The 23,400-nt window shown below is 37.9% G+C and overlaps 1 protein-coding gene across 1 annotated transcript in view; it reads left to right on the top strand.

The window, feature by feature from the left end:
• Nucleotides 1-23,400, top strand: part of SLC12A1 (solute carrier family 12 member 1) — an 85,995-nt gene that overhangs the window by 6,024 nt on the left and 56,571 nt on the right. Inside the window, exons 3-10 of the mRNA XM_090270569.1 lie at nt 5,867-6,001; nt 6,154-6,229; nt 11,626-11,721; nt 12,234-12,329; nt 14,265-14,404; nt 16,125-16,235; nt 18,693-18,804; nt 20,327-20,454. Of these exons, the coding sequence (XP_090126695.1) occupies nt 5,867-6,001; nt 6,154-6,229; nt 11,626-11,721; nt 12,234-12,329; nt 14,265-14,404; nt 16,125-16,235; nt 18,693-18,804; nt 20,327-20,454 (894 nt within the window). The remainder of the gene's footprint in view (nt 1-5,866; nt 6,002-6,153; nt 6,230-11,625; nt 11,722-12,233; nt 12,330-14,264; nt 14,405-16,124; nt 16,236-18,692; nt 18,805-20,326; nt 20,455-23,400) is intronic.

Raw genomic sequence — 23,400 nt, forward strand, 5'->3', positions numbered from 1 at the left:
TCAATTTTCATTGTCATCATCAAAAGCATTTATTAGCCATTTATTTACAAGAGCTGCTGTATAAAGTGAGTTAAAGAGATTTGACCACTATTCTCTAAAATTTTATTTTATAAGTCAAATGGCATTGCTATGGGTAGAAATAAATGATATGTAGTTAAGTTAACAAGCATTAACCACATAAGTCAATGTAGAAATGCTTATCTTCTGTGAAAGGACAAACAAAATGTAAAAATGCATTCTCTAAACAGTAATTTTTTATGAAGTGCTTCAAAGTTCAAAATTGGATCTCTAGCATTCAAATTGGGGATATTAGAAATATCACCAAGGCAAATAAGTAGACATTAAAACTGAGACAATAAATTCTTTGAAGGCCAGTGATGACCAGAAGCTACCCCTAAAATATTTGTAGGAGTGAAACTCTGCAACTAAGGCCTTATTCTAATACCTGTTAGAGTTTTGAGTGCCTAAGGCCACATCTGGAAGCTCTCACTATTAAAATACTCTGCAAAAAAAAAAAAAAGATTAATTTCCCATTATAAATAGTTTAGTGATGCTGAGTAGAGTGGGAGTTCCCTTCAAGTATACTTGGAAAATGTTAAAAATCATTTAATTTCATTTTCTTATTCTGGGTTATCATGGTTTATCACATATAGCCTACCTTTTGACCCAAGTTGTCAAAAACCTAAGTCAATTTGCATGTGAGCCATGTGTTTTCAGAAGTAGTAAAAATACTGTGATTATAAATTATACCGTGATTTAGAAGCATTGTTTATAATAAATTTTAAAACAAGAAAAAGCCCTGTTATTTCCTTTTTTAAATTTTATTTTCATTCATTGTTGACTATATTACTTTAGTTTCAAGTGTACAACATATTGATTAGACATTTATATATCTTAAAAGTTGATCACCAGGATGTCACCAAACAGTGATTACAATATTATTGACTATATGTATTATGATATTATGTACCCAGAATTAATTTTATGGTTTGTACTTCTTGATCCCTTCACCTTTCTCAGTCATCCTCCACAACTGTCAGTTTGTTCTCTGTATCTATGAGTTCGTTTCGGTTTTGTTTTGTTTTGTTTATTTTCATAATTTAAAATACTCCCCTTTATCACAAAGGGCTAGAGATATACAAACATAATAATATTGAGCATTAAGATATAAAATATGACTAGAATCAAATGTTTTTTAAATTCTGAAATGAACCTTAGGAATTATCTAGTCCTTCCTGGAATTAGTTTTAAAGCAATCCAGCAGCAGTAGTCTGAGAGGCTTAGGTGGAATCATATTGGCCACATGTTGGTAATTGTGGAAGCTGAGTAATCGGAACATGAGATAGATTATTCTTCATACCGTTGCATGGGTTTAAATATTTCAATAATAAAAGAAAGGTTAAAAAATGAGGAAGGTATCATGTAGGCCTAAATGTTTATGGAACTACCTCTCAGTAATGGTCTTAAATTTCTGCTATACCTAAATTAAAGGCTAAAAACTTAAGGACATGTATCTAATTAGAACTTAAAAAATAAATGTTAATTTTTTCATTTACCCCTTAATCTGTATGTGATTGAAGCTTTACTGGTTTATCAGTATTAGTGGGGCAAAGATTTTTATAAAATGGTCTTTTTTCTTTCTTTTTTTTTTCTCTCTTAGACACCTTATTTTACCTTCTCTGAATACTTAATGCAGAGGTAAAAACTCTTAGTAAATAAAAAACAATTCCCTAAAGCTATGCTTTTTAAAATGCACTTATGAAAGGTTGTGGCTCATCATTTATGATAATGGAATGTGAACAAACAAATTAATTCAAAGTATAAAGGAAAAAAACTGGTTTCAGGCAGCAATCATAAAACTTTTATTAGTCTTTCAGACTTCGGTCCCAAGAACATGCAGCAGCCAGGAGTCTGCTTGCCACTGCTTATAGCTCACAACCCCCAAGTCCCTTCAAACGCTCCACCTGCAGCTTTTTTCAGGACTTTGATGATAAGGTGACTTTTTAACTGCTGTTTGGGAAAAAGAGGCATTTATTATGAAGTGGAACCAAGTTTTACTTTGCCATGTCAGAACAGGATGATGGCAAACATAGAAAAATGATTTTTGCCTTAAACTGCTTCAAAGGAAAATTTTCAGAAAACCCACTGGATTTATCCTCATTTTCAGTATCCAGGAAAGGTTAAATAACTTGCTGGAGGACACACCCTGAATTAATTGCATAGCCAAAACTAGATTCCAAGTCTTCTAGTTTATATGGTGCGGTGGTGTTTCAGCTCCCACATGAGAGTGAGCAATGGAAATGGATTCTGTACTTATAAATTTACTATCAGACCTTCACAGTCAATAGAAGAAATATATGCATTTGAGGTTTTTTTCTCCCTCTAAGATATAAATATATCTAAAACTTTGAAACTCTAGCAGGTTGAACATATTTACCTAAGGGAGGGTTAGACATTTCACATTAACTCTACTTTTGAAGAGTTAAGAAAATTATTGCCTTACTAATTTCCATATATGATTATTTTTGCTTTATATTATGATGTCTTAGTAATAAACTGTTAAACGTGAGTAGAAGGGCATCAATCAAATGGAAGTGTTCATTTAAGGGTTGATGTTGAATGTCCTATTCATCCTTTAACCTACTTTGTAAGATGTTTTTTACAGGAATGGGCATTCTCATTCATCCAGATCTAAGAGTCACAGTTACCCTCAGAGTTCATCAGAGAGCAGAACAATTTCCTGGACCAAACACTCAAGTTCAGGTTTAATCATAAAACATGGGTTTTATTCCCAAGACAGCCTTTATAAAGCAAGTGATTAAGGCTTTGTCTCAGGGGTTCCCCAATTAACCCAGGGAAAGGAAATTGCCTTCTCCCTGAATGAGTAGCTGCTGATGGTCTGGCCATGCATCTTTTATTTTTTCCCAAAGCATATTAACATTTAAATAACAATTTTTTAAATTAACTTATTTTCTAATTATATTGACATGCAATATTATATTAGTTTCAGTGTACAATATAGTGATTAGACATGTATATACCTTATAAAGTGACCACTTATATAAGTTATTACAATGCTGTACTTTATAACTCCATGACTGTTTCTATAATTGGCAATTTTTACTTCTTAATCTGGCCATGGGATCTTGATCAACTAGAATACTGATAATTTTTTAAGCTTTTTTCTCAAATTAAGACAATAAACGAATTTCCTAACCAAATAATCTCTTCAACATTCATGAACATTTTAATATATTTCTCAATTCCCTGCTCTCACTGATTTTCCAGCTGTGGAAAACGAAAGTCACATTTATATTTGACCCATTCAGCTGCCTTATATGTGTAGAATTTTTTCAGAGAAAAGTTGAATTTTTAATTGGAGAACAACCTTAACTGTTTCATCCATCTGTAATTGGCTGTATTATGTAGACATGTGTCATCCAATGTGCTAGCCACAAGTCACATGTGACTGTTGAGCCTTTGAAATGTCACTAGTCCAAATTGAGATGTGCCATCAGTGTAAAATACACACCAGATCTCAAAGACATAGTATGAAAAAAGGAGTGTAAAATAGCTCATTAATATTTTTAACTCAGTTATATGTTGAAATGGTAATATTTTATATAGATCCTATTAAGTAAAATATATTATTAAGATGGTCTGTGATTCAGGTTCCTCCTACCATATGGGGTGCTACAACTGTTAATGAATATTTATATTGCAAATATTACAAATATGATATTCTACAGAAATTAAATATTTTTTTAATCTAAGGATCCACATTTGAACCCATGTTATTTTACTAATTTCTTTTTACTTTTTAAAAAGTAGCTACTGAAAAATTATTAATTACATATATAACTTGCATTTGTGGCTGGTATAGAGCACTAGGTTATACCCTGCTAGATCAGCCTCCATTTCTATGGACTTTGTTTATTCATATCTTACATTGATGTGAATATATTATGTCAGTTTTCAATTATCTGTGCAAGTAAGGACTTAAGGATGCTTAATTAAGATATACCTTAGGTAATTCAAAACTAAATTTTAACTATCAATTTGTCATACAACTTTTTTCCCCAATGCTGTTATAAGATAATAAAATAATCTGGCTTGGGATTTATTTCTTTCCTTTTCCTTTTTTATGTGGCCTGAACAAAGGATTGAGAAATGGAATATTCAATAGGGAAGGAAGACAAAAGAAATAGAAAGCAAGAATGGATAAGAAACTAAGCTATCAGCTCCTAAGACATAGAGATCAGGTGGCCTTCAAATCCACCGTATGGATTCAGTTACTCCTTATTGATGGCCTACTGGATGAGTGAGGCCTTGGCTGGCAGTGAGGAGAAGTAACCCACATCCCCATCTTCCTCTAATTCAGTTGACATACAATGACTCTTATTGCATCGTATTACATTGGCTACCCAAGTATCACATTAGTATCATGAAAAAAGTCTATGGGAGAACGAAGTTGGGAGAAATCCTTATTTATACAGAGAGGTAAAAAAAAAATTGCTTGGAGAAGGAGACAAGAAGTAAAAGTCAGTTGGAATAAGCAGCCCAAATGAAGGTCAGTTTGCAGTGAGTAGGCTGAAGGTACACCAAAGCCCAAAGCAGCAAGAATCCTTGAGCATGGCAAGGGCAAGAACTTCACACATCCCCCAAATAAGGTCCTTATAATAAGTACTGAATACATATTTCATACCAGTTCCATTTTAAAGGGGAAAAAATGTCCTCATCCAAGACCTATTAGCTAGTAATACCAAAACACATCATTCTAGGCTTAAATCAACTCAAACATTTAAGCAAAATAAAGTTGTTCTTTAATAATGATAATTAAGTACTGAATTAAAGACTTCCCAATTGTCTTAGAACTCATCCTGGGAAAGATTGCTCGGGGAGCACAATGGGGTATACGTAGTCTAACCATTAATGAGTCAGATAGGTATCAGGCTAAATCAAGGGGATGCATCTGAAATTAATAAAAATCATACCTAAAAGAGAAACTAGGGAGTTGATCTTGAGAGAAACAGCTGTTCCCCCTCCCCACCCCCACCCCCCCACTGAATTCATAGACTTCTTACTGACGAGGAAGGCCCTTTTCAAAATTAAGCCACAGGGAAAATAAATAAAGGTTTAACCTTTATCATATTATTTACTTCTTATTTCTACTCAGCCTATCTTTCTAATCATGAGACTTCTCTCCTTCTGTACAATATTAATTGCAAAGCCAACAGTTCTCTGGCAAAGGCATATCGCATGTCAAAGAAATTTTCCCCACTGAAGTAGAATTCTTGTAACCATGTGATGCCTTTATAAGTTTTTCTTAAAACTAAATAAAATAAAATAAAAACTTCTATATTCTTTCATTGAAACTTCTTAAAGATACTCTGACGTGAGTAGAGAAGTTTTATCATCATTATTTTGGATAAGTGAAATGAAGCCCAGGGAGGATAGTGGAAGAAAGGCCAAGTACTTTATAATACAAGGAAGATTAACTTTCAGGCCCTCTTACCAAGGCTTCTCAAAGACCCGCATTCACTTGTGATGGGCTTTCCCCTCTTTATTGCATCCCTTCTTTTCTTTTCTTTTTTTTCCTTTTGTGCTCTAAACAAATCCAAATCTGGCCATTAATTCTAAGGTAATATACTTACTAGTAGAACTGCCCAGATTCCTTCACCACACCTGCAGTTGGTTGTGGTGCCTAAAACGACTCAGCTTCCCGGGGCAAAAATTAATTATCTTATTAAAATGTCTAGAATTTTTGTTTGTCTAAAGATTTATGTTTTTTATGGACTCTGAAATTTTTAAGGAACCATATGTTTATTGACCATATACTGTGTTTTTTCTTTTTGTAAAAATGCAGAATGTGGCAGTGGCCCCAGGTTCAGCGGACAGGGTTGCCAATGGTGATGGGATGCCTGGAGATGAACAAGCTGAAAACAAAGAAGAAGAAGATAAATCCGGTGGTGTGAAGTTCGGATGGGTGAAAGGTGTGCTGGTGAGAAAGCTCCTATGTTTACAAATGGAAGTTCCCCATTCAATGTTCTAGTAGACTGAGTGTTAACAAGGCCTGAATGCCAGACTTGCAAAGACCTGGGTTTTGCCCACTCTCACTTCTCATGTCCCTTTCAATGTGCCTTTGATCCACAGGTAAGATGCATGCTGAATATCTGGGGTGTCATGCTCTTCATTCGCCTCTCCTGGATCGTTGGAGAAGCTGGAATCGGTAAGCACTTTTTCCTCTATGTAATTGTTGATGTACATTATAAGCTCAATAAGCAATTTGTGTTCACCATTAATGCTGAATAGGAGTTGAAGGTCACAGAAGAGCATTTGGGTCTTTTACTTTTCCTCTTAGACCACGTTTGTAGAGAGGAAAGGTGAAGCGTTAACCCCCGGGAGGCTGGAATTTTCCAGCTTGCCAACCAGATAAATTCTCAAGGAAATAGTTTTATATTTTCATAGAGTTTTAGCTGTACAGGTATGTAGATACACATTCATTTTAAATAATAATATTCATATTTGGGGGCGTACTGACATTTACCAGAGTATCCCCCTTATGATTATTGGCAAAACTTCACTAAGTAAAAATAACTTGTGGAAAACAAGTGAAAATGTGACCTGACTAATAAAAATGCGGAATTGTTGAACATTTTCCAAAGAAAATAATTGTGTTACTTTCAGATATCAGCAGTTCAAAAACAAAGGTTAACAAAGTATTGCTAGATAGAAGCTTAAAGTGATAGATAAAATGACAGAGATCATGTATATATCTCTTGCTAATTTTTCTAAATGGAAAACTGATGATGTTGAAGTTATTATGATTGATTATTTAATGTTTTTAAATATTATATTCTATTTAAAGTGTTTTTCCTGTGGAAAATATTTTTATGGAGAGTATACATTTTTTGAAAAATGTATTTGAATTTTATCAAAGTTCCTGACTTACTGTGATAAAAATTAATGATGTTCTACTCTATGTATGGAAAATACATTATGGATTCACTCTTGGGGAAGACTTATAAATCATTAGTATCAAGAACATAGAGGTTTGGATGTGCTTTCAGATACTATTCCAGAATGTATCTCAATTCACATTTAAAAGGTACTTGGTCACTATTTATTGCCTCCTCTCCTCAAAACACATGCAGAATCATCAGAATACTAACTCAAAAAAAGGAAGGGCTGGGTTGTAAATTGAAAAACTGGAACGGGTTCCCATAGTTTCTCCATGTTTCATGTTTGGCAACTGCTAGGTTCCTGACAAAGGGCTGCTTGCTGGCTTTATGATGCATATCAAATGAATGCTTACAGCCACAGGGTCCAAAATAAGTATATGCCTGTCCATGGAAAATCTGCACCTTAATATTGCCAAGTTTTTGCTCCAGGGTTTCATGCAAAATTAGGCTTTTAAGGGCAGTTAAGTAACTTATTGAGATCATCAAGAAACATTACTTGGTTTGGAGGTGTGAGCATAGCCAAGGGCAAGAGTAATTCTTTTTATTGCACCTTATTTACCATCCATATGTTGATGCAATAATCTGAACTTTAATCAGATATTGCATTACTCTTCACAGGCAATCCAATTTTACGTTTACTGCAAAACTGTAAAATAGGAAGAATCCTATCTTCTGCTAAACTGTTTATTATGGTTTCAGACATCAGTGTTGTTTTAATAAGGACCTTTTATTTAAGTAGTTCAATCCTACGTTAGAAGAGCATAAAATTCTAACTAAATGGGTGTTAAGTTCTGCACTACCCTTTCCTTTGAATGGCAGGGTTTTTTTTTTTTTTTTTTTTTCTTTTAAATCTCAGACAAGAGACTATAGTGAGTAATAGAAACTTATTACCACTCTTACTGAGTTTCACTGGCCTTTGCTCTAAAGTTAAAGCTAAATGGTTCATTAAGTCACCACCTGGGTCCCACTGGAATCCCTTCTATTGGAGAAGAAAAGAAACAGTGCAAGTAGGTTTTTTGTTTGTTTGTTTTGCTTTGGGAATAGTTTGGGGTTTCCCAAAAACGTAACCGTCAGGTAGGGAAGAAAGATGTGAAAAGCAGGTATGACCTGAAGCAAGTCATTCATATTCTGTGAGTTTTATTTTCTCATCTAAAAATTAGGCAGCTGGATTTATTGTTTCCCAATTAATTCTTTGAAGAAAGTGCTAAAGAACCTTGCTGAATCGTCGTCCGTCGTCGGCAGCCGTCCGTCTCGAGAGACGATGGTGTAGCTTCTTAAGAGTCTATCTGCACCGCCGAGAATGGCTGTGCAGTCCGACTCGGGAGTGACACGGTATCTGTCTCCTCCCGTGTTAAATCGACATCTTGCGATGACGCTGGAGTGTCCTCTCCAGTGAAGCTGAAGCTACAGAGCCTGGGCAGGGTGATATGGAGGGTCTGCTGTTGCCCATGCAGCAGACCCCCCCTCTCTTCGCAGCTGAAGGGTCCAAGGGAAAGACGGAGTCAATACAGCTTGGCTTCAGGTGCGCCGCAGGAGTTGCCGGTGTTGACTACAACGTCAAACCGCCTTAGGGACTCCGGCTCCGGATTTTCTGTCGGGGTTTACTCCCTTAGCCTTTCCCCTGAAGAGGTATGCCGCAAGGCAGCGGAGGTTTTTTGGAGTCAGAGTTTTCCTTCTCTGAATAGACAGGCACAAATTGAGATAGGCTGAGGGTAGTGCAATAGTTTTTCATACTGTGGGGTACATAAGGATTACCGGGAAAATTACGTTATAAAACTGCAGAATACAGGTATTTACTTTGAAAGAACTGACATCAGTAGGTCTGGGTATTTTTAATAAGCACCCCAGGCATTTTCTGAAGCAGGTGGTTAAAGGACTCTACTTTGAGAAAACTATGAACTGAATGGTCTCTAAACTGCCTTTTACACTGGGATTTTACGTTTGTGAGAGAGAAGCTAATTTCTCGCTGTTCCGGTGTGTAAAATTTGTTTCAGGATTTAATATGGTTTATGGAAATGTATGCAATGCTGAAGGATAAATTAAGAATTGTTGAAAAAATAGAGGCAAGAGTAGGGAAATAATAAAATCAGAGTTGGTTTAATGCCCTGAAATGCAAACTATATGGTTCTGTACAGTTGCTAGGGTGAGCTAAACATTTGATATCAAACTTACTCAAAACAAAGTCAAGAGCAAAATGATGTGCAAAAAATCATAAGAAGTCACTTTTAGGGGTACAAAGAACTGAGGTCACATAGTGTTGTAGAGGTGCTGCTCACCCCAGGATTCCTGCAATAGATATGCAGAATTTAGTGCAACTATTTTTTTTTTTAACACCAGACTTTTAAAGAGTATATAGGGCCAAAGCAGTATGGTCCAAGTTTGCATGTTGTGCCCACACTTAGCCTCTTGTTACTGCACTTTAACCTGTAAAATAGCCTAGAGATTTCTGCTAGAGCCAGGATATAGCTGAGAGTATGCAAAGGGCCAGCCTCCAGTACCTCATTCCCATTTCTATCCTTAATCTCCCTAGATTTCCCTTTCTCCCAGGGAATGCTCAGAAAGATCAGAGCCTCTCTTAGTTGATTACCTTTCTAATCATCCTTGGAACAAAAGAGCCTGCTAACAACTATGAAGCATCCATTTTATGTAGGGGGTCATACAAAACACGCCCAGGTGAAAACATTCTGGCTGGAGCCAGGGTGCTTTTCATGTCTGTGACCCCAAATCTTCTCCCTGAATTCTGGGTCAGCCTTCATTGAGGAGGATATTATAGCAAAAGAAAACTGTTTTTCCTCTTCCCATATTAGGCTCATTGGCCGTACCTCTGTCAAGCGGGCTGACAAAAGGCAGATTAACAAAAGAAAAACAATCATGAGTTTACTAACACGTGCAGTGTATATACGCACGGGAAGACTCAGCAATGAGTAATAAAGTGGTGCCTAGAACTTGGGCTTATTCAGCATTTTAAGAGAATGATACATTTTTAGAGGTGACAAGACAAAGAGAAAGGACTGAATTTCTAGGGTGGCAAATTGTGGGAAGGCAAATATATGGGGGAACGAATGGGAGATAAGTGAACCTTGTTATGTTCCTCTGTTATCAATTCCAGTTTATAAAGATCTGGAATTGTCTCTGGTGCCTTTACCAATTTATGTCCTGTTTTTAGGCAAATATAGGGAGTTATCTATTTCTCAATTGCCTTTAGCTCAAAATAATCCTTAGGTAAATGCACCCTTGCCTTCCTGTAAATTCTGCCTTACCCGTCTCTCCCTTTCATAATCGTTGGCTTCTGTACCATAAGATTCCTGAGGGAAACTTTTTCTCGTTTCACTTTATTTGCTCCGTGCACTCCTGATGTTACCTAACACATAGCTGGATATACAGTTGGCTTTTAATAAACAATGGTTATTATGACTACTGTGGATCCGGTCAAACAGCAGTGCCACTGATTGTGTACTGTATGCTGTGCACAAGGCTAGCCACTTACCCACTCATCCTTTCCAACTTTATTGCCGCTTTTGACTCAGAAAATAAGTACCTTGTCAGAAGTCACATAGCCAGTGAGTGAAAGTAGTTCAATTTTGATTCTCTCCACATTACTTATCTGCCAGATGAACAATTGGCTGTATTGTGTGTAATTTTCCACTCCTACACAACCAAATGTACATAAAAAGATAGTTACCTGGAAAGATGAGTATTTACTCTTTAGTTATATTAACAGCTTAGTATTGTGTAGACCAATTCTTATGTTTATAGGTGTCTTTAACCTCATCGTCATAAACAGGGTTCACGTTAAATTTTGACCAGCCATAATTACTTAGTTACGTGCAACTTCGCAGTCTATATCTTAGCTCTTGAGGTTCTAGGATCTGTGCTGCTATGGGCAAAAAACTTGAATGCTGAGCACTTTCTCTGTGGCGATTTTTAGGCCAGTTTATTAATCAAATGTAGTCCTTTGCTGATTACCCTAGACTTCCTGGCTTTTATGTAAACAACCTAATGGGATTGTTCCACCAATTAATTGCCTTTATTTTTCCTCTCTCAACTGAGGTCTTGGTGTGATTATCATCGGCTTAGCCGTGACAGTGACTGCTATCACTGGTTTATCCACCTCTGCTATTGCCACAAATGGATATGTCAGAGGAGGTAATTAAACTTGTGACCTGCATGATCATTTGTAAGGTAAAGGCAACACAGGCTCAAATAGCTCACCACTGACCTTTCTGGAGTGTTTTTAAAGGTAATCCAAGTGGTCCTCCCCCCACACCCAGGCAAACAAGAAGAGCGGTGAAGAATTTAACCTTTGTCAACCCCCCAACTTTCTCATTCAGGTTTCTTTCAAGCAAGCGAGAAGGTCAAATGTCATGTTTTCTCTTTTCACAGCCAGGGTAGTTTCTCTCCCAGGACACCAGCATAAGTCAACTTTTCCTTTCCAGGGCTGCAGTTTAGATTGTATTTACTTTTGGAAACCATCCTTCATCCTAATGAGCAGTTCTCCGACTTGATCTGTATGCCAGGCAAACCAATTTCTCCTTAGCACAAAGGAACTCCATTGGGGCCCAAGGCTTGGACATAAAAACTTAAAGGCAGTATAGTTTGTGGCAATAGAGAATCCAAGGGAAAAAAGTAAAATATAATATCTTTTATCTTTCATTGCTGACAGGTCTTGGAGTTCTCATAATTCTTCTTTCCACCATGGTAACTTCTATTACTGGGTTGTCAACTTCCGCAATAGCAACTAACGGGTTTGTTCGTGGAGGTAAAATTTCTAAGATATCTAATGCTCTCATCACTTGCTACGGGTAGGCAAAACTTTTTATATACTTTTTTTTTTATGGGAACAAGAAAGTAGGCCAATGTCCTTGAAGCCTGGTCAACCCTTTGATGAGATGGATGCCGAAGGAAACGTAAGGTACTGTGAATGTAGTCCTGGTTCAGTCTGGTCAGCTGTGGTCTCCTTTCTACTGCACCTCTCTCACACATTGCAGGTCCTGGTTTACAGATGTTCAAATTCCTCGGGTAAATGTTTTGTTTTTCAGGCAAGTCTGCATTCCTCTGCTGGAAAATGATTCCTGAACATGGCTTCAATTTTAAAGTTTAGTACATTTCAGGTGTTTCCTAGACCTTTGTGGAGTGGGATTCTTTAGAACATTCCAGGTTTTTCATGGGGAGACTGATCCTTCTGTGACAAGAGTCAGACTGTTGCCTCCTGAAGTATGGAGGACTTCGTGAAGTCCTGGAGCCAAACACTTTTCTTGGGGGATTTTGCAGGTCTTGGAGTCATCATCATTGGCCTCAGTGTGGTAGTGACAACACTCACAGGTATATCTATGTCTGCCATTTGCACAAATGGAGTAGTAAGAGGAGGTAAGCCAATTTGTTTACTTATGACTACAAGCTTTGTTTATGTGGTAATGTCTAGAGTAGGTTTAATGTTGGAAATAAAAATCGTATATTGATTAGTCTCCAGATCTTTAAAATAAAATAAAATAACCCAAAATTTAAGGAGTAAGGCAAAATTCTTCTCAACTGATAGTAAGAGAGCTCCAGGAAAGACTTCTCCATTCCACTTACAGTGAACAAACATGTTTGTAAAGTAGAGAGTGGCCAGGTGTCTAGAAAGAAGGCATTTCTTTGTGCCTTGGATGTGCCCTGCTGGCTGTCTCCCAGGTCCCCTCAGCATGGGCCTTCCCCAGTGCCCTGGCTGATACTTCCCACTCATTCCTCAGAGCTCATGCCAACACTCTGCTTCCAGTGGCCAACAGCCATGAAAGATCTTTAAAAATAAAAGAAAAACAAATGAAACAAAGAGTTTCTCTCAGATCATCCAGGAACAAGCAGGCCTAAGCAGAGAATGAAGTGGATAAATTTGATCAATGTCCTAATTTCCTTTCTTCCCCCTTCCCATTCTGCTTTAGTTCTTTGGGGTCTGTACTTGGGAATCTTATCCAGGTTTCTCACCCAAGGCCTTTAAAGCACCATCCTGCCCACAACACATCTCCTCTCACAATTTCTGCCTGGCTCTCATTTTGGCCAAGTCTCAGTACCTGGCTAGTTAATTTATTTAATGTAATCTGGACAAAGGAAATAATGGGGATTTGCCCCACTTAGATAATAGGTTACATTTTTAGAGAGAACTTTGGCCCATTAACCCATAGGAGTTACTACAGTGGATGAAATTCCTTTTAGTAAAAGATTATTTTGATTTGTTCTTATTTTTATTTTTTGATTTTTAAATTTAATCTTTATTGTATTTTTTTCCATTACCATTTAGTCCCCTTATACCTGCCCCTCCCCACAGCAGTAATCACACTGCTGTCCACATCCATGAGGCCTTTCTCCTTTTGGTTCAATCTCTCCACCCCTAACCTCCCCCCCCCACTAGCTATAGATATATCTGTTCCATGTCATTTCCATGTCATTTCCCTACTGATTCTGTCCACCTCAAAGACTAGCTCAGTATAGAAATTTATTAATTTACTGTGTCTGTGATAACATCTAATTACCCAGTCCTCTCAACATCTAGTCCTTTTTGCCATCGCTGTGTGCCTTCAGTACCCTCTAAGCAGCTAACCAGGCCAGTGCAGTCTTTCATGTGCACAGAAATACAGACATATGTAGAGCGACCTTTTCAAGGTCCAAGTAAGAGGCAGTTGCTCCAAGCTCTCCCTACCTTTCTTCCCATTTGTTACTTCCATACACACATAGATATTTGGCAATAGTCATGCCTTCTTGAGCTAAGAACATTTAAAAAACAACAAGTCTGATTTCTAGAGTGAATAACACAGAGTACTATACAGATATTTTTTCTTACACAGGAAACATGTTCCAGAAAATTATAACAGAAAGGAAGTTAGAATAACAATGATAAACTTCACCCACTTCCTTTTTTTGCCTAGGCCTGCCTGTTCTTGGAAATTACAGATATAAAATTTTACTTCAGTTACATTATTGATTTAAACTATTTTACCTCAGTTACATTACTGATTTGAACTCTCTAATGAATTTTTGTAAAAGACAAAGCATTGTTGGTAAAGTTTGTTGTTATTATTTTAACATTTGTGCATAATTAGGTTTCAATAAACTGTTTTATTAAGTCAGGATAGTTCTATTGTAGATTATATACAAAATAAAAAGAAGGGTTAAGTTATTCATTAACATAACACAACATTCCTAAAGTTGTTAGGAAATTATGATATTTTTATTAGAATAATTTATATTTCAAAAGTTCAAAATCATTTTGTCCTATGAACTAAATCCTTTAACAGTTTCTCAAAGTAAATATATTCATTTTTGTTTCAGGTGGAGCCTACTACCTGATTTCCAGAAGCTTAGGGCCAGAGTTCGGTGGGTCAATAGGCTTGATCTTTGCTTTTGCCAATGCAGTGGCTGTTGCTATGTATGTGGTGGGATTTGCTGAGACTGTGGTAGACCTTCTTAAGGTAAGTAAAAGTTTTTCTTTTCTTCACCCAAGCAGGATAATTTGGCTCAATTTGCTTTTTCAGGACACTAGGTCATGTTATGGTATGGCAAGATGAGAAGGACTAGATTTATTCTGCAGAATGTGAAAATTGGATATAGTTTAAGGAACCCTAAGTTTGGCATCAGAACTGGTTTAAAATCCTGGCTCTCACATTTACTAGCCAAGACATTTTGGACTAGTCCCTCTACTTACTTGAATTTTGTTTTCCAAATCTTTAATATGTACTAATATTGTTTTATACATTTCATATAAAAATGTATACAGATTAAATGAAATAATGTACATGAAATACTGCATAAAACACAAACCATCAGATAAATAATGGGTGTTTTATCAGCAACAATATAGTAGTCCCATCGTATTCACTGAGGATATGTTCTAAGACCTCCAGTGGATACCTAGAACTGTGGCTAGTACTGAGCCTTATATGTACTATGTTTTTCCTATACATATTTATGATAAAGTATAATTTATAAATTAAGCACAGTAAGAGAGTTACAATAATAACTCATAAGAAAATAGAAAAATTAATAGAATGTGCTGTAATAAGTATTATATGAATATGGTCTCTTTCAAAATACCTTACTGTACTGTGCTCCTTTTTGACTTAAGGGAAGCATCCTATGACTATGGCACATCTGAATTGCCAGCATCACTGCCCTAGTGCTTTGAAATCATTAAGTAAAATAACATTACTTGAATACAAGCACCAAGTACTCATGCCAGTTGATCTGATAACCTGGATGGCTACTAAGTAAGAGGCAGGCAGGTGGTGTGTACAGCATGGACACACTAGACCAAGGCATGAGTCACATCCCAGTTGGGACAGAGGAGGACAACACAAGATTTTATCATCCTAGTCAGACTGGCAGTTGATTTAAAGCTTATGGATTGTTTCTGAAATTTTCTGTTTAATGTTTTTGGACCATTGTTGACTATGGGTAACTGAAACCATGGAGAGCAAAACCACCAATAGGTGGAAACTACTGTATTACTATTATAGATTTCCAAAAAGAAACTTCAAACATTAAAATAACTCACTGCAGAAAACTAGGCATTTCCTAGTTTAGGTGCCCCATCTATAACAGATGGTGCTTATGTGAGAGAATGAATTAGCCAGAATATGAACAAACTTCTAGTCCTCCTTTGCAGTAGTGATAGCATTTACTGAACTTAACCTCTATTTAAAAATTAAATGAATAAATGAGTGGATTGTGTAGTTCATAAGGTAAGCTATCTTCAAGAGATGCATTATCTGCTTTGTGTCATTTTTTCTTTAATTAAATAACACTTATTTTCCAAAATTCACATTGGAAACCACTCATTTTTATTCCTCTAGGATTCCCCTGATACACACAAATAACTAGTCAATCTCCTGAAACAAAACATGATATGTGTATGTGCACATACTTTTACTTAGTGCTAGAATAGCTCCTAAATCTGTGACTAGAATGAAGCTCTAAAATGTCCAACTCCTAACCGTGGCTATCAAAGGCCTATTAAAATATAATGTTAAGTTCTTTATCTTCTCAAGTTTATAAGCACTTCATTTTTCTATCATCTTATATGGCCCCATACATTAGTATATTAGTATCTCATATTACTCTTAAATGATACAATAAAATATACCAAAAAAGGTTCCAACTCTTAACTATTTTTGTGATTTTTTTTTTCCCCAGGAGAGTGATTCAATGATGGTGGATCCAACCAATGATATCCGGATAATAGGCTCAATCACAGTGGTGGTTCTTTTAGGAATTTCAGTAGCTGGAATGGAATGGGAAGCAAAGGTGAATTTCTCAAAATAAGTTTATCAACAACTGCTGGTCAGGCCCTGAACAAATTGCAGGGATAGATAGAACCCCATATTTAGAAAGAATCGCTGTTATTACTGGCTATGGAAAAGTTGCAGGTTAGTGCAATGTGGAACACCAAGCCCTCAGAGTATGAGTCCAAGCAGTCTTGATTGACAACTCTTATGTGACATGATCAGACCCGGGCTTGGTCCTTCTTTATGCTCTCATCACAGTGACACAACCACCAAGGTTGTTGCCATCTTTATGCGCAGATCCCTTTATGATCATAGCAACAGCACATGCTGGAAGTCTGCATCTCTCAATCACACCCTTGCTAACCCTTTTCAAGGTGGTTGTGGGTGACAAAACCCAAAGAAATGGCAAGCGTGTTGAGAGAAGATTATAGAGGCAGGAACTATCGTTCTCTGAAATTCAGTTCTTCAGCAACAAATTAGAGGACAACATACGCCTTGGAATTAAAGAATATCTGTATTGAAATGACAGTAAAACAGTTAGCAAATTTTGAAATTACAGGGAGCATGTTTTACGCATTCTTCATAACTCTGTACAGTGATTGGTACACTTGAAAATGAATCTATGTGCCTGGAGATGCAGTAACTAGGCTTCTAGGGGCCACCAGCAATGGAAAGAGGCCTAAGTCTTCCACCTACATAAGGCAATAGGAAACATTCCTGCATGGCACTTTTTTATGGATTATGCATTTACACATTAAACAAAAATGGATTAAGTACTTGCATGTACTGGGGATTCTGCTAGGCACTGGATATTCTGTTGTGACTAAAACAGGCACAATTTCTACCCTAGCTGATTAAACTGCCCATGAGGATATGAGTAATAATCAAGGAGATAACGAGTATATACAAAATGGTAAATTGGAAAAGTATTATAAAAGCAATAAATAGGCCACTGAGATAGGAAATAATAGGGAATCTACTTTCAGTGACTTTGTTCCTTGAGGGAGGCAATGTAGTTTCATGGAGCAGAGGGCAGAATTTAAAGCTCCAACTCTGCTGTTTGAATGCCTGGATTTGAACCTATTTTATATCCATATGACCATTAGTAAATTGCTTAGCTTATCTGTGCCTTGGTTTCTTTACCTTTAAACGGTGATAACATTACTGACTTCACATGGTTATTAGTAGTATTACTTCTCTGAAAGAATACCGCTAAAGTTAAATCTGCAGCTGTTGTATTGAAAGCCCTTGGTGAACGTTAGCTGTTATTTAGATTCAGTGGTCAAGAAAGGCCTGTCCAAGGAGGTAACCAAGACTTAAAGGATGAGGAGAAGGAAACAGTTCTGCAAAGAGTAGAAGTACCTTCTTAGCAGAATGAACAGCACATGGAAATCCAAGCCAGTAAATACCTCTACATGTATGGGAAAATAAAAAAAACAGACCAGTTGGCTGGTAAGCCTTGCAGACTGCTTGTGCTGGGCACATGTGGACAGCCCAAGATGAAATGCACAAAGTGTCAGGGGAATTCATGAGTCATTCTATGTGCTCATACTCCTGCAGTTAGCACTGGGAATGAGGGCAGTCCATGGTATTCTGCCTAAAAAGGAAATAAATTCTATCAGTGTTAAAACTCTGGGCTCCACTTATATTCCTGAGGACACTTCAATAACTTACCTACCTAGTACATAGAGTGTTCAGAATGTTCTTGTTCAAGTGCCCCATCACATGCCCTCATTGAAAATGTAATATCTATACCCAGGCCAAATAAGGCTTATAAAGATGTCATCTGTAAGGGTCCTCTTATTACCTCATCTGGGTCGTCGGCAGCCATCCGTCTCGAGAGACGATGGAGTAGCTTCTTAAGAGTCTATCTGCACCGCCGAGAATGGCTGTGCAGTCCGACTCGGGAGTGACACGGTATCTGTCTCCTCCCGTGTTGAATCGACATCTTGTGATGACGCTGGAGTGTCCTCTCCAGTGAAGCTGAAGCTACAGAGCCTGGGCAGGGTGATATGGAGGGTCTGCTGTTGCCCATGCAGCAGACCCCCCCTCTCTTCGCAGCTGAAGGATCCAAGGGAAAGACGGAGTCAATACAGCTTGGCTTCAGGTACGCCGCAGGAGTTGCCGGTGTTGACTACAACGTCAAACCGCCTTAGGGACTCCGGCTCCGGATTTTCTGTCGGGGTTTACTCCCTTAGCCTTTCCCCTGAAGAGGTATGCCGCAAGGCAGCGGAGGTTTTTTGGAGTCAGAGTTTTCCTTCTCTGATGTGCCCTGACTGGAAGATCAAACCAGCGACACTTAGCTCGCAGGCCGACGCTCAATCCACTGAGCCAAACCAGCCAGGGGTCCTCATCTGAGTAATAGAGTCTTAAATGGAATAATCAGAGTCTTTCTTCAGGGAGCACATAACTTTTATGATTAGGTAAAAAGGTGTTAAATAAATGTAATTTGGCTTTTTTTTCTTTGCCATCCCAGGCTCAAGTGATTCTTCTGGTCATTCTTCTTATTGCTATTGCAAACTTCTTCATTGGAACTGTCATTCCATCCAACAATGAGAAGAAGTCTAGAGGTTTCTTTAATTACCAAGGTATGTGTGACAAATGAGCTGTTTTACAATAAATGGTCCCCTGTTGCTCACCTCTATCACCATCCCTGTGACTCCCACTCCAGCCTTGTGATCCCAGGAAGAGCCAGGGGTTGGGTTTAGGCAAGCCAGAGTGAGTCTCAACCTTGCTGCTTACCAGCTAGATGGCTCACCTAACCTGTCTGGGTCTCACATTTTCCTGGCAAGATGTGAGTGGTAATCATAACTTCATGAGAGCATTTTTTAAAAAGCAAATAAGGTAGTGGATGGAAAAGTGTTCTTGAAAACATTAAGTGCTAGACAACTTGTTATTGTTGTCAAAAGAGTAGAAAAAGAGTGCACATGTAAGGAACGAGAAGAAAGCTTGTTCAACCATTGAGAGCACTAAAGTCAGGCGTAGTTGTTTTTCCCTATCAGGCTTTTTTGCACCTTACTTTTTAATAGCCTTATCTAGTTAAACATCACTGTCAGGTTTTTAAGTGTAAAGGGCTGTAGAAGGTACTTAGGGTAGCATCCTATGATAACATCGCTCTATATGGAATTTGACTTCTTTCCCTAGTCTATTTCACCGGTCTACTCTTTTGTAACTTTCCACTCTAGCTTACTCAAGAAGCTACTGCTGAGATTTTAAAAAGACTTCCCTTCATTTGCTCGTTGTCAGTATTCATTTGCTTTTCACATCACATCATCTCTTTCTTTCTGATTATTTTTCTTTGTAAAGATTTTCTTGTTTGCTCTGCATGTTAATATCCTTTTGGTTTTTATTCTTTTTTTCTCCTTCCAGCTCCTAGCTGTATTGTTTTTCTGATGCTATAAATCTTCTTTCCTTATTTTTGCAATGTTCCAGATTCTTTTGTTCACATTTTTCTTCATTTTCTTGCTTTCTTTCCATTTATGTATTTTCTTCTAGATTATTCTTTTCATTTAAGTAATTTGGTGACAACCTGTGGAATGGTATTATTTAATGATCAAAACTCCTCATGATTTTACCCTTCTATACATGAGAATTTGGTATAAGGATTTAAAGTTCAATCTCACCAGGGGATGGGTAGATTAGAATATTCATAGCAAAACTGTAAGGTAGCCTGACCAACAAGTTTCTGCAATTAAAAAAAAGACATGGGAAAGCAGCATGTTGATTAAGGTATTTATGCATGCGAGAATGTAGTTGTATATGTGTAGGACAGTGTATATGTGTGGTATGTTTGTGAGTATGCCTGTATTACCATGAACGATTTCTCCATTTCTTCATTTTTCAGTCTTTTAGATTCAAAGAATTTCAGGTGTCTCTGTTGGCACAAAATTTATTGATTTTTCAGAGCTCTGTTCTAGAGATCTGCAACCTTGTGATATGTATTTTGACCTTTGACAAATATTAGCATAAGGGTCATCAGGAGATCACCAATATCTTTGAGTTTCATTTAGATCATAGGAACACATCTGCATTTAGGGCTATAAAGGTAACTTTATCTCCTAATCTGTGAAGAACATCTACATGGTAATTTTGTCATTATTTGTGTTGCAGCATCAATATTTGCAGAAAACTTTGGGCCAAGTTTCACAAAAGGCGAAGGCTTCTTCTCTGTCTTTGCCATTTTTTTCCCAGCAGCTACAGGGATTCTTGCAGGTGCCAATATCTCGGGAGATTTGGAGGTAAGTTGTCTTCTCTGCTTTTGTAGTCCTGGGGGCTGGAGTGCAGTTGGCAGGCAGCACAGAGAGCTGTAGAGATCAACAGCGCTCATGTTTCTGTGCAGCTTTCAAGTCATAAAATTTCCCTAAGGAGTCCTCATTACTTAAAAATCATCTTTTAATGCCAAACTATCCTATTCCTGATAGTCCTTCCAGAAGTCTTATTTAGTGATATAAGAACAGAGTATGACTGTGTGTCACATTTCCAACAAAATAAATGCAGTTCAAGGAAACAAATACCAGAACCACCACTTTCTCTTTTAAACACATAATGTGTAAGAACATGGAACATTTAAGAAAAAAAAAATTACTTTATTGCTAAATGCTGATATTAAATTCAGGGACACATTCACTCATTTAATGGGTATTTATTTAACACTTATTTATATTATTCTATGTTAATTACTTTAAGAAGCATGCATTAGTGAGGATATTGGTTTGAATATTTTATAAAAGACCAGTAATTTTGACCTAAAGAAGACAGAAGTTTTTCTAGCAAATAAAAATTCAAGCTCATAGCTACCCAATGGAATAAAAAAGACCTGCTCCAAAACATAGCCAAGGAACTCAGATAACCTCCCTTGTTTTACCAGTCCCTTGGGGGTTGTCCTCATCTGTAAGGTCAAAGATGACTGATCATTTCCAAGATAACATTCCAGTCCATGGGAAGGGGAATAAGGAAGTAGATGACAAGCAATTCCTGGACCTTTAGAGTATCACTGTTGCTAACATTCCACTGGCCAGAATTTAGTCTGAGGCCTTGCATAGCTGTAAAGAAGGCTGGGAAAGGTAGTCTTTAGCTGGATTGCCATGTGTTCAGATAAAATTTTACAGAGTTCTAATAGTAAAAGGGAGACGGTGAGAAAGAATATCAGGAGGCAATAAACAGTATCTAACACACATACACACACAAAGTAGAAGACACAAATGTTACCTTAATAAATCTATAATCTACTTTGGGAGGCAAGAAATATTCACAAGAGCCATTGAGAGATATGTATACAAAGAACTTACATGCATGACCCATGGAGAGAAAATTGCCAGAGGGACTGGAGGATGCCGGGTAGAAGGGGCAAAGGGGGAAAAATTGGGACAACTCTAATAGCATAATCAATAAAATATATTTAAAACTGTATGCACTGTACAAATGGATTGTTAGACTTCCGGCCAAGATGGAGGCATAGACAGACACGCTGCATCTCCCTCCACAACTAAAAAGGAATACAACTACCTCAAAACTAGAAACATCCAGAAGATCCAGAAAATCAAACTGCATGGAAGTCCAGCAAACAAATATATAAAGAAGACATACTCATCCAGACAGATAGGAGGGGCGAAGCCAGGGCTGAGAGGATGCGATGTGGTGGCAGCAGCAGTAGGGGTGGCAGCAGCAGGCCAGTGGAAAGCTCAGTAACACATTTATAAAAGTCAAGAGGGACACCTGGGAAGCGTTCCCATCTCCTCACCAGACCTCCTGGCTCACGGTCCCAGCACCGGGGAAAATCAAGCATCATTGCTTCTGACTGTGCAGACCAGTGGAGGCTGGGGTGACGGCAGAAATTGCCGGTCTCTCAGCAGAGTCCACTTGTTTAAAGGGCACCCACGGTCCTAGAACACCCACAGACCCACCCACTCTGGGAACGACAGCCAGGGCAGCAGCAAGAGGGGCGCCAGTCCAGTGCGGAAGTGGGGGACGTGCCTAGAAAAGGGGCAAGTGCTGGGCAGGTGGCATTGTTCCCTCTTGGACCCCTCCCCCACATACAGTGCCACAACGTGTTGAAACGGGTCGCTCTGTACTGACCAATCCCTAAGGCTCTGCCCCTTACAACATAACAGGAGCAACAGCTCTACCTAAGACACAGAGGCAAACAAAGACAGGAGCCTGTCAGAATGAGGAGACAGACAAGTATGGCCCAAAAGGAGAAATGGATCAAAGTTCCAGTGGGAGAACTCAGCGACGAGGAGATAGCCAACCTAACAGATGAGGAGATAGACAATCTAACAGATGCAGAATTCAAAACACTGGTGATAAAGATGCTCACAGGCTTGACAGATATGCTTGAGTATGGCAGATGCATAAGAGAAGAAGTGAAGGCTATGCTAAATGAAACAAAGGAAAATCCACACAAAACCAATGGTGAAGAGAAGAAAACCGGGGTTCAAATCAATGATTCAGAACATATGAAAAAAAAAAACAAAAAAACAGTCAACCAGTGCAGAATGAGGAAGCAAGAATTGAAAAAAAAAGAAAAACTTCCCAAATTTTGCAAAGGAGGTGGACATACAGGTCCGGGAAGCACGGAGGGGACCACACGAGGACGCAACATGATTGAGATGCCAAAGGTGAAAGATAAAGAGAGAGTCCTAGGAGCAGCAAGAGAGAGGTAGAGAGTTGCACACAGGGGGTTTCTATAGGGCTATCAGATGATTTCTCAGAGGACACTTTCCAGACAGAAGGGGACTGGCAAGTAGTACTCAATGTGATAGAAGGCAACTTGCAACGAGGATTAGTCTGTCCAGCAAAGCTATCATTTGGAATGGAAGAGCAGATGAAGTGTTTCCCAGACAAGGTAAAGCTAAAAGAGTTCATCATCACCAAGCCATTATTATATGAAATGTCAAAGAGACTTACTTAAGAAAAAGAAGATCAAAACTATGGACACTAAAATGACAACAAACTCACAACTATCAACTGAATCTAAAAAATGAAAACAAAATCCAACTAAGCAAACCAGAATAGGAACAGGATCATAGGTATGGAGATCATTTGGAGGGTTATCAGCTGGGGGAGAAATGGGGATATGGTGCAGGGATTAAGAAGCATAATCAGTTGATGCAAAATAGACAGGGGGAAGTTAAGAATAATATAGGAAAGGGTGAAGCCAAAGAACTTATATGCATGACCCATGG

Source organism: Furipterus horrens, unplaced genomic scaffold (genome assembly GCF_987537825.1).
Source record: "Furipterus horrens unplaced genomic scaffold, mFurHor1.1.pri manual_scaffold_3, whole genome shotgun sequence".
Lineage (NCBI taxonomy): Eukaryota > Metazoa > Chordata > Mammalia > Chiroptera > Furipteridae > Furipterus > Furipterus horrens.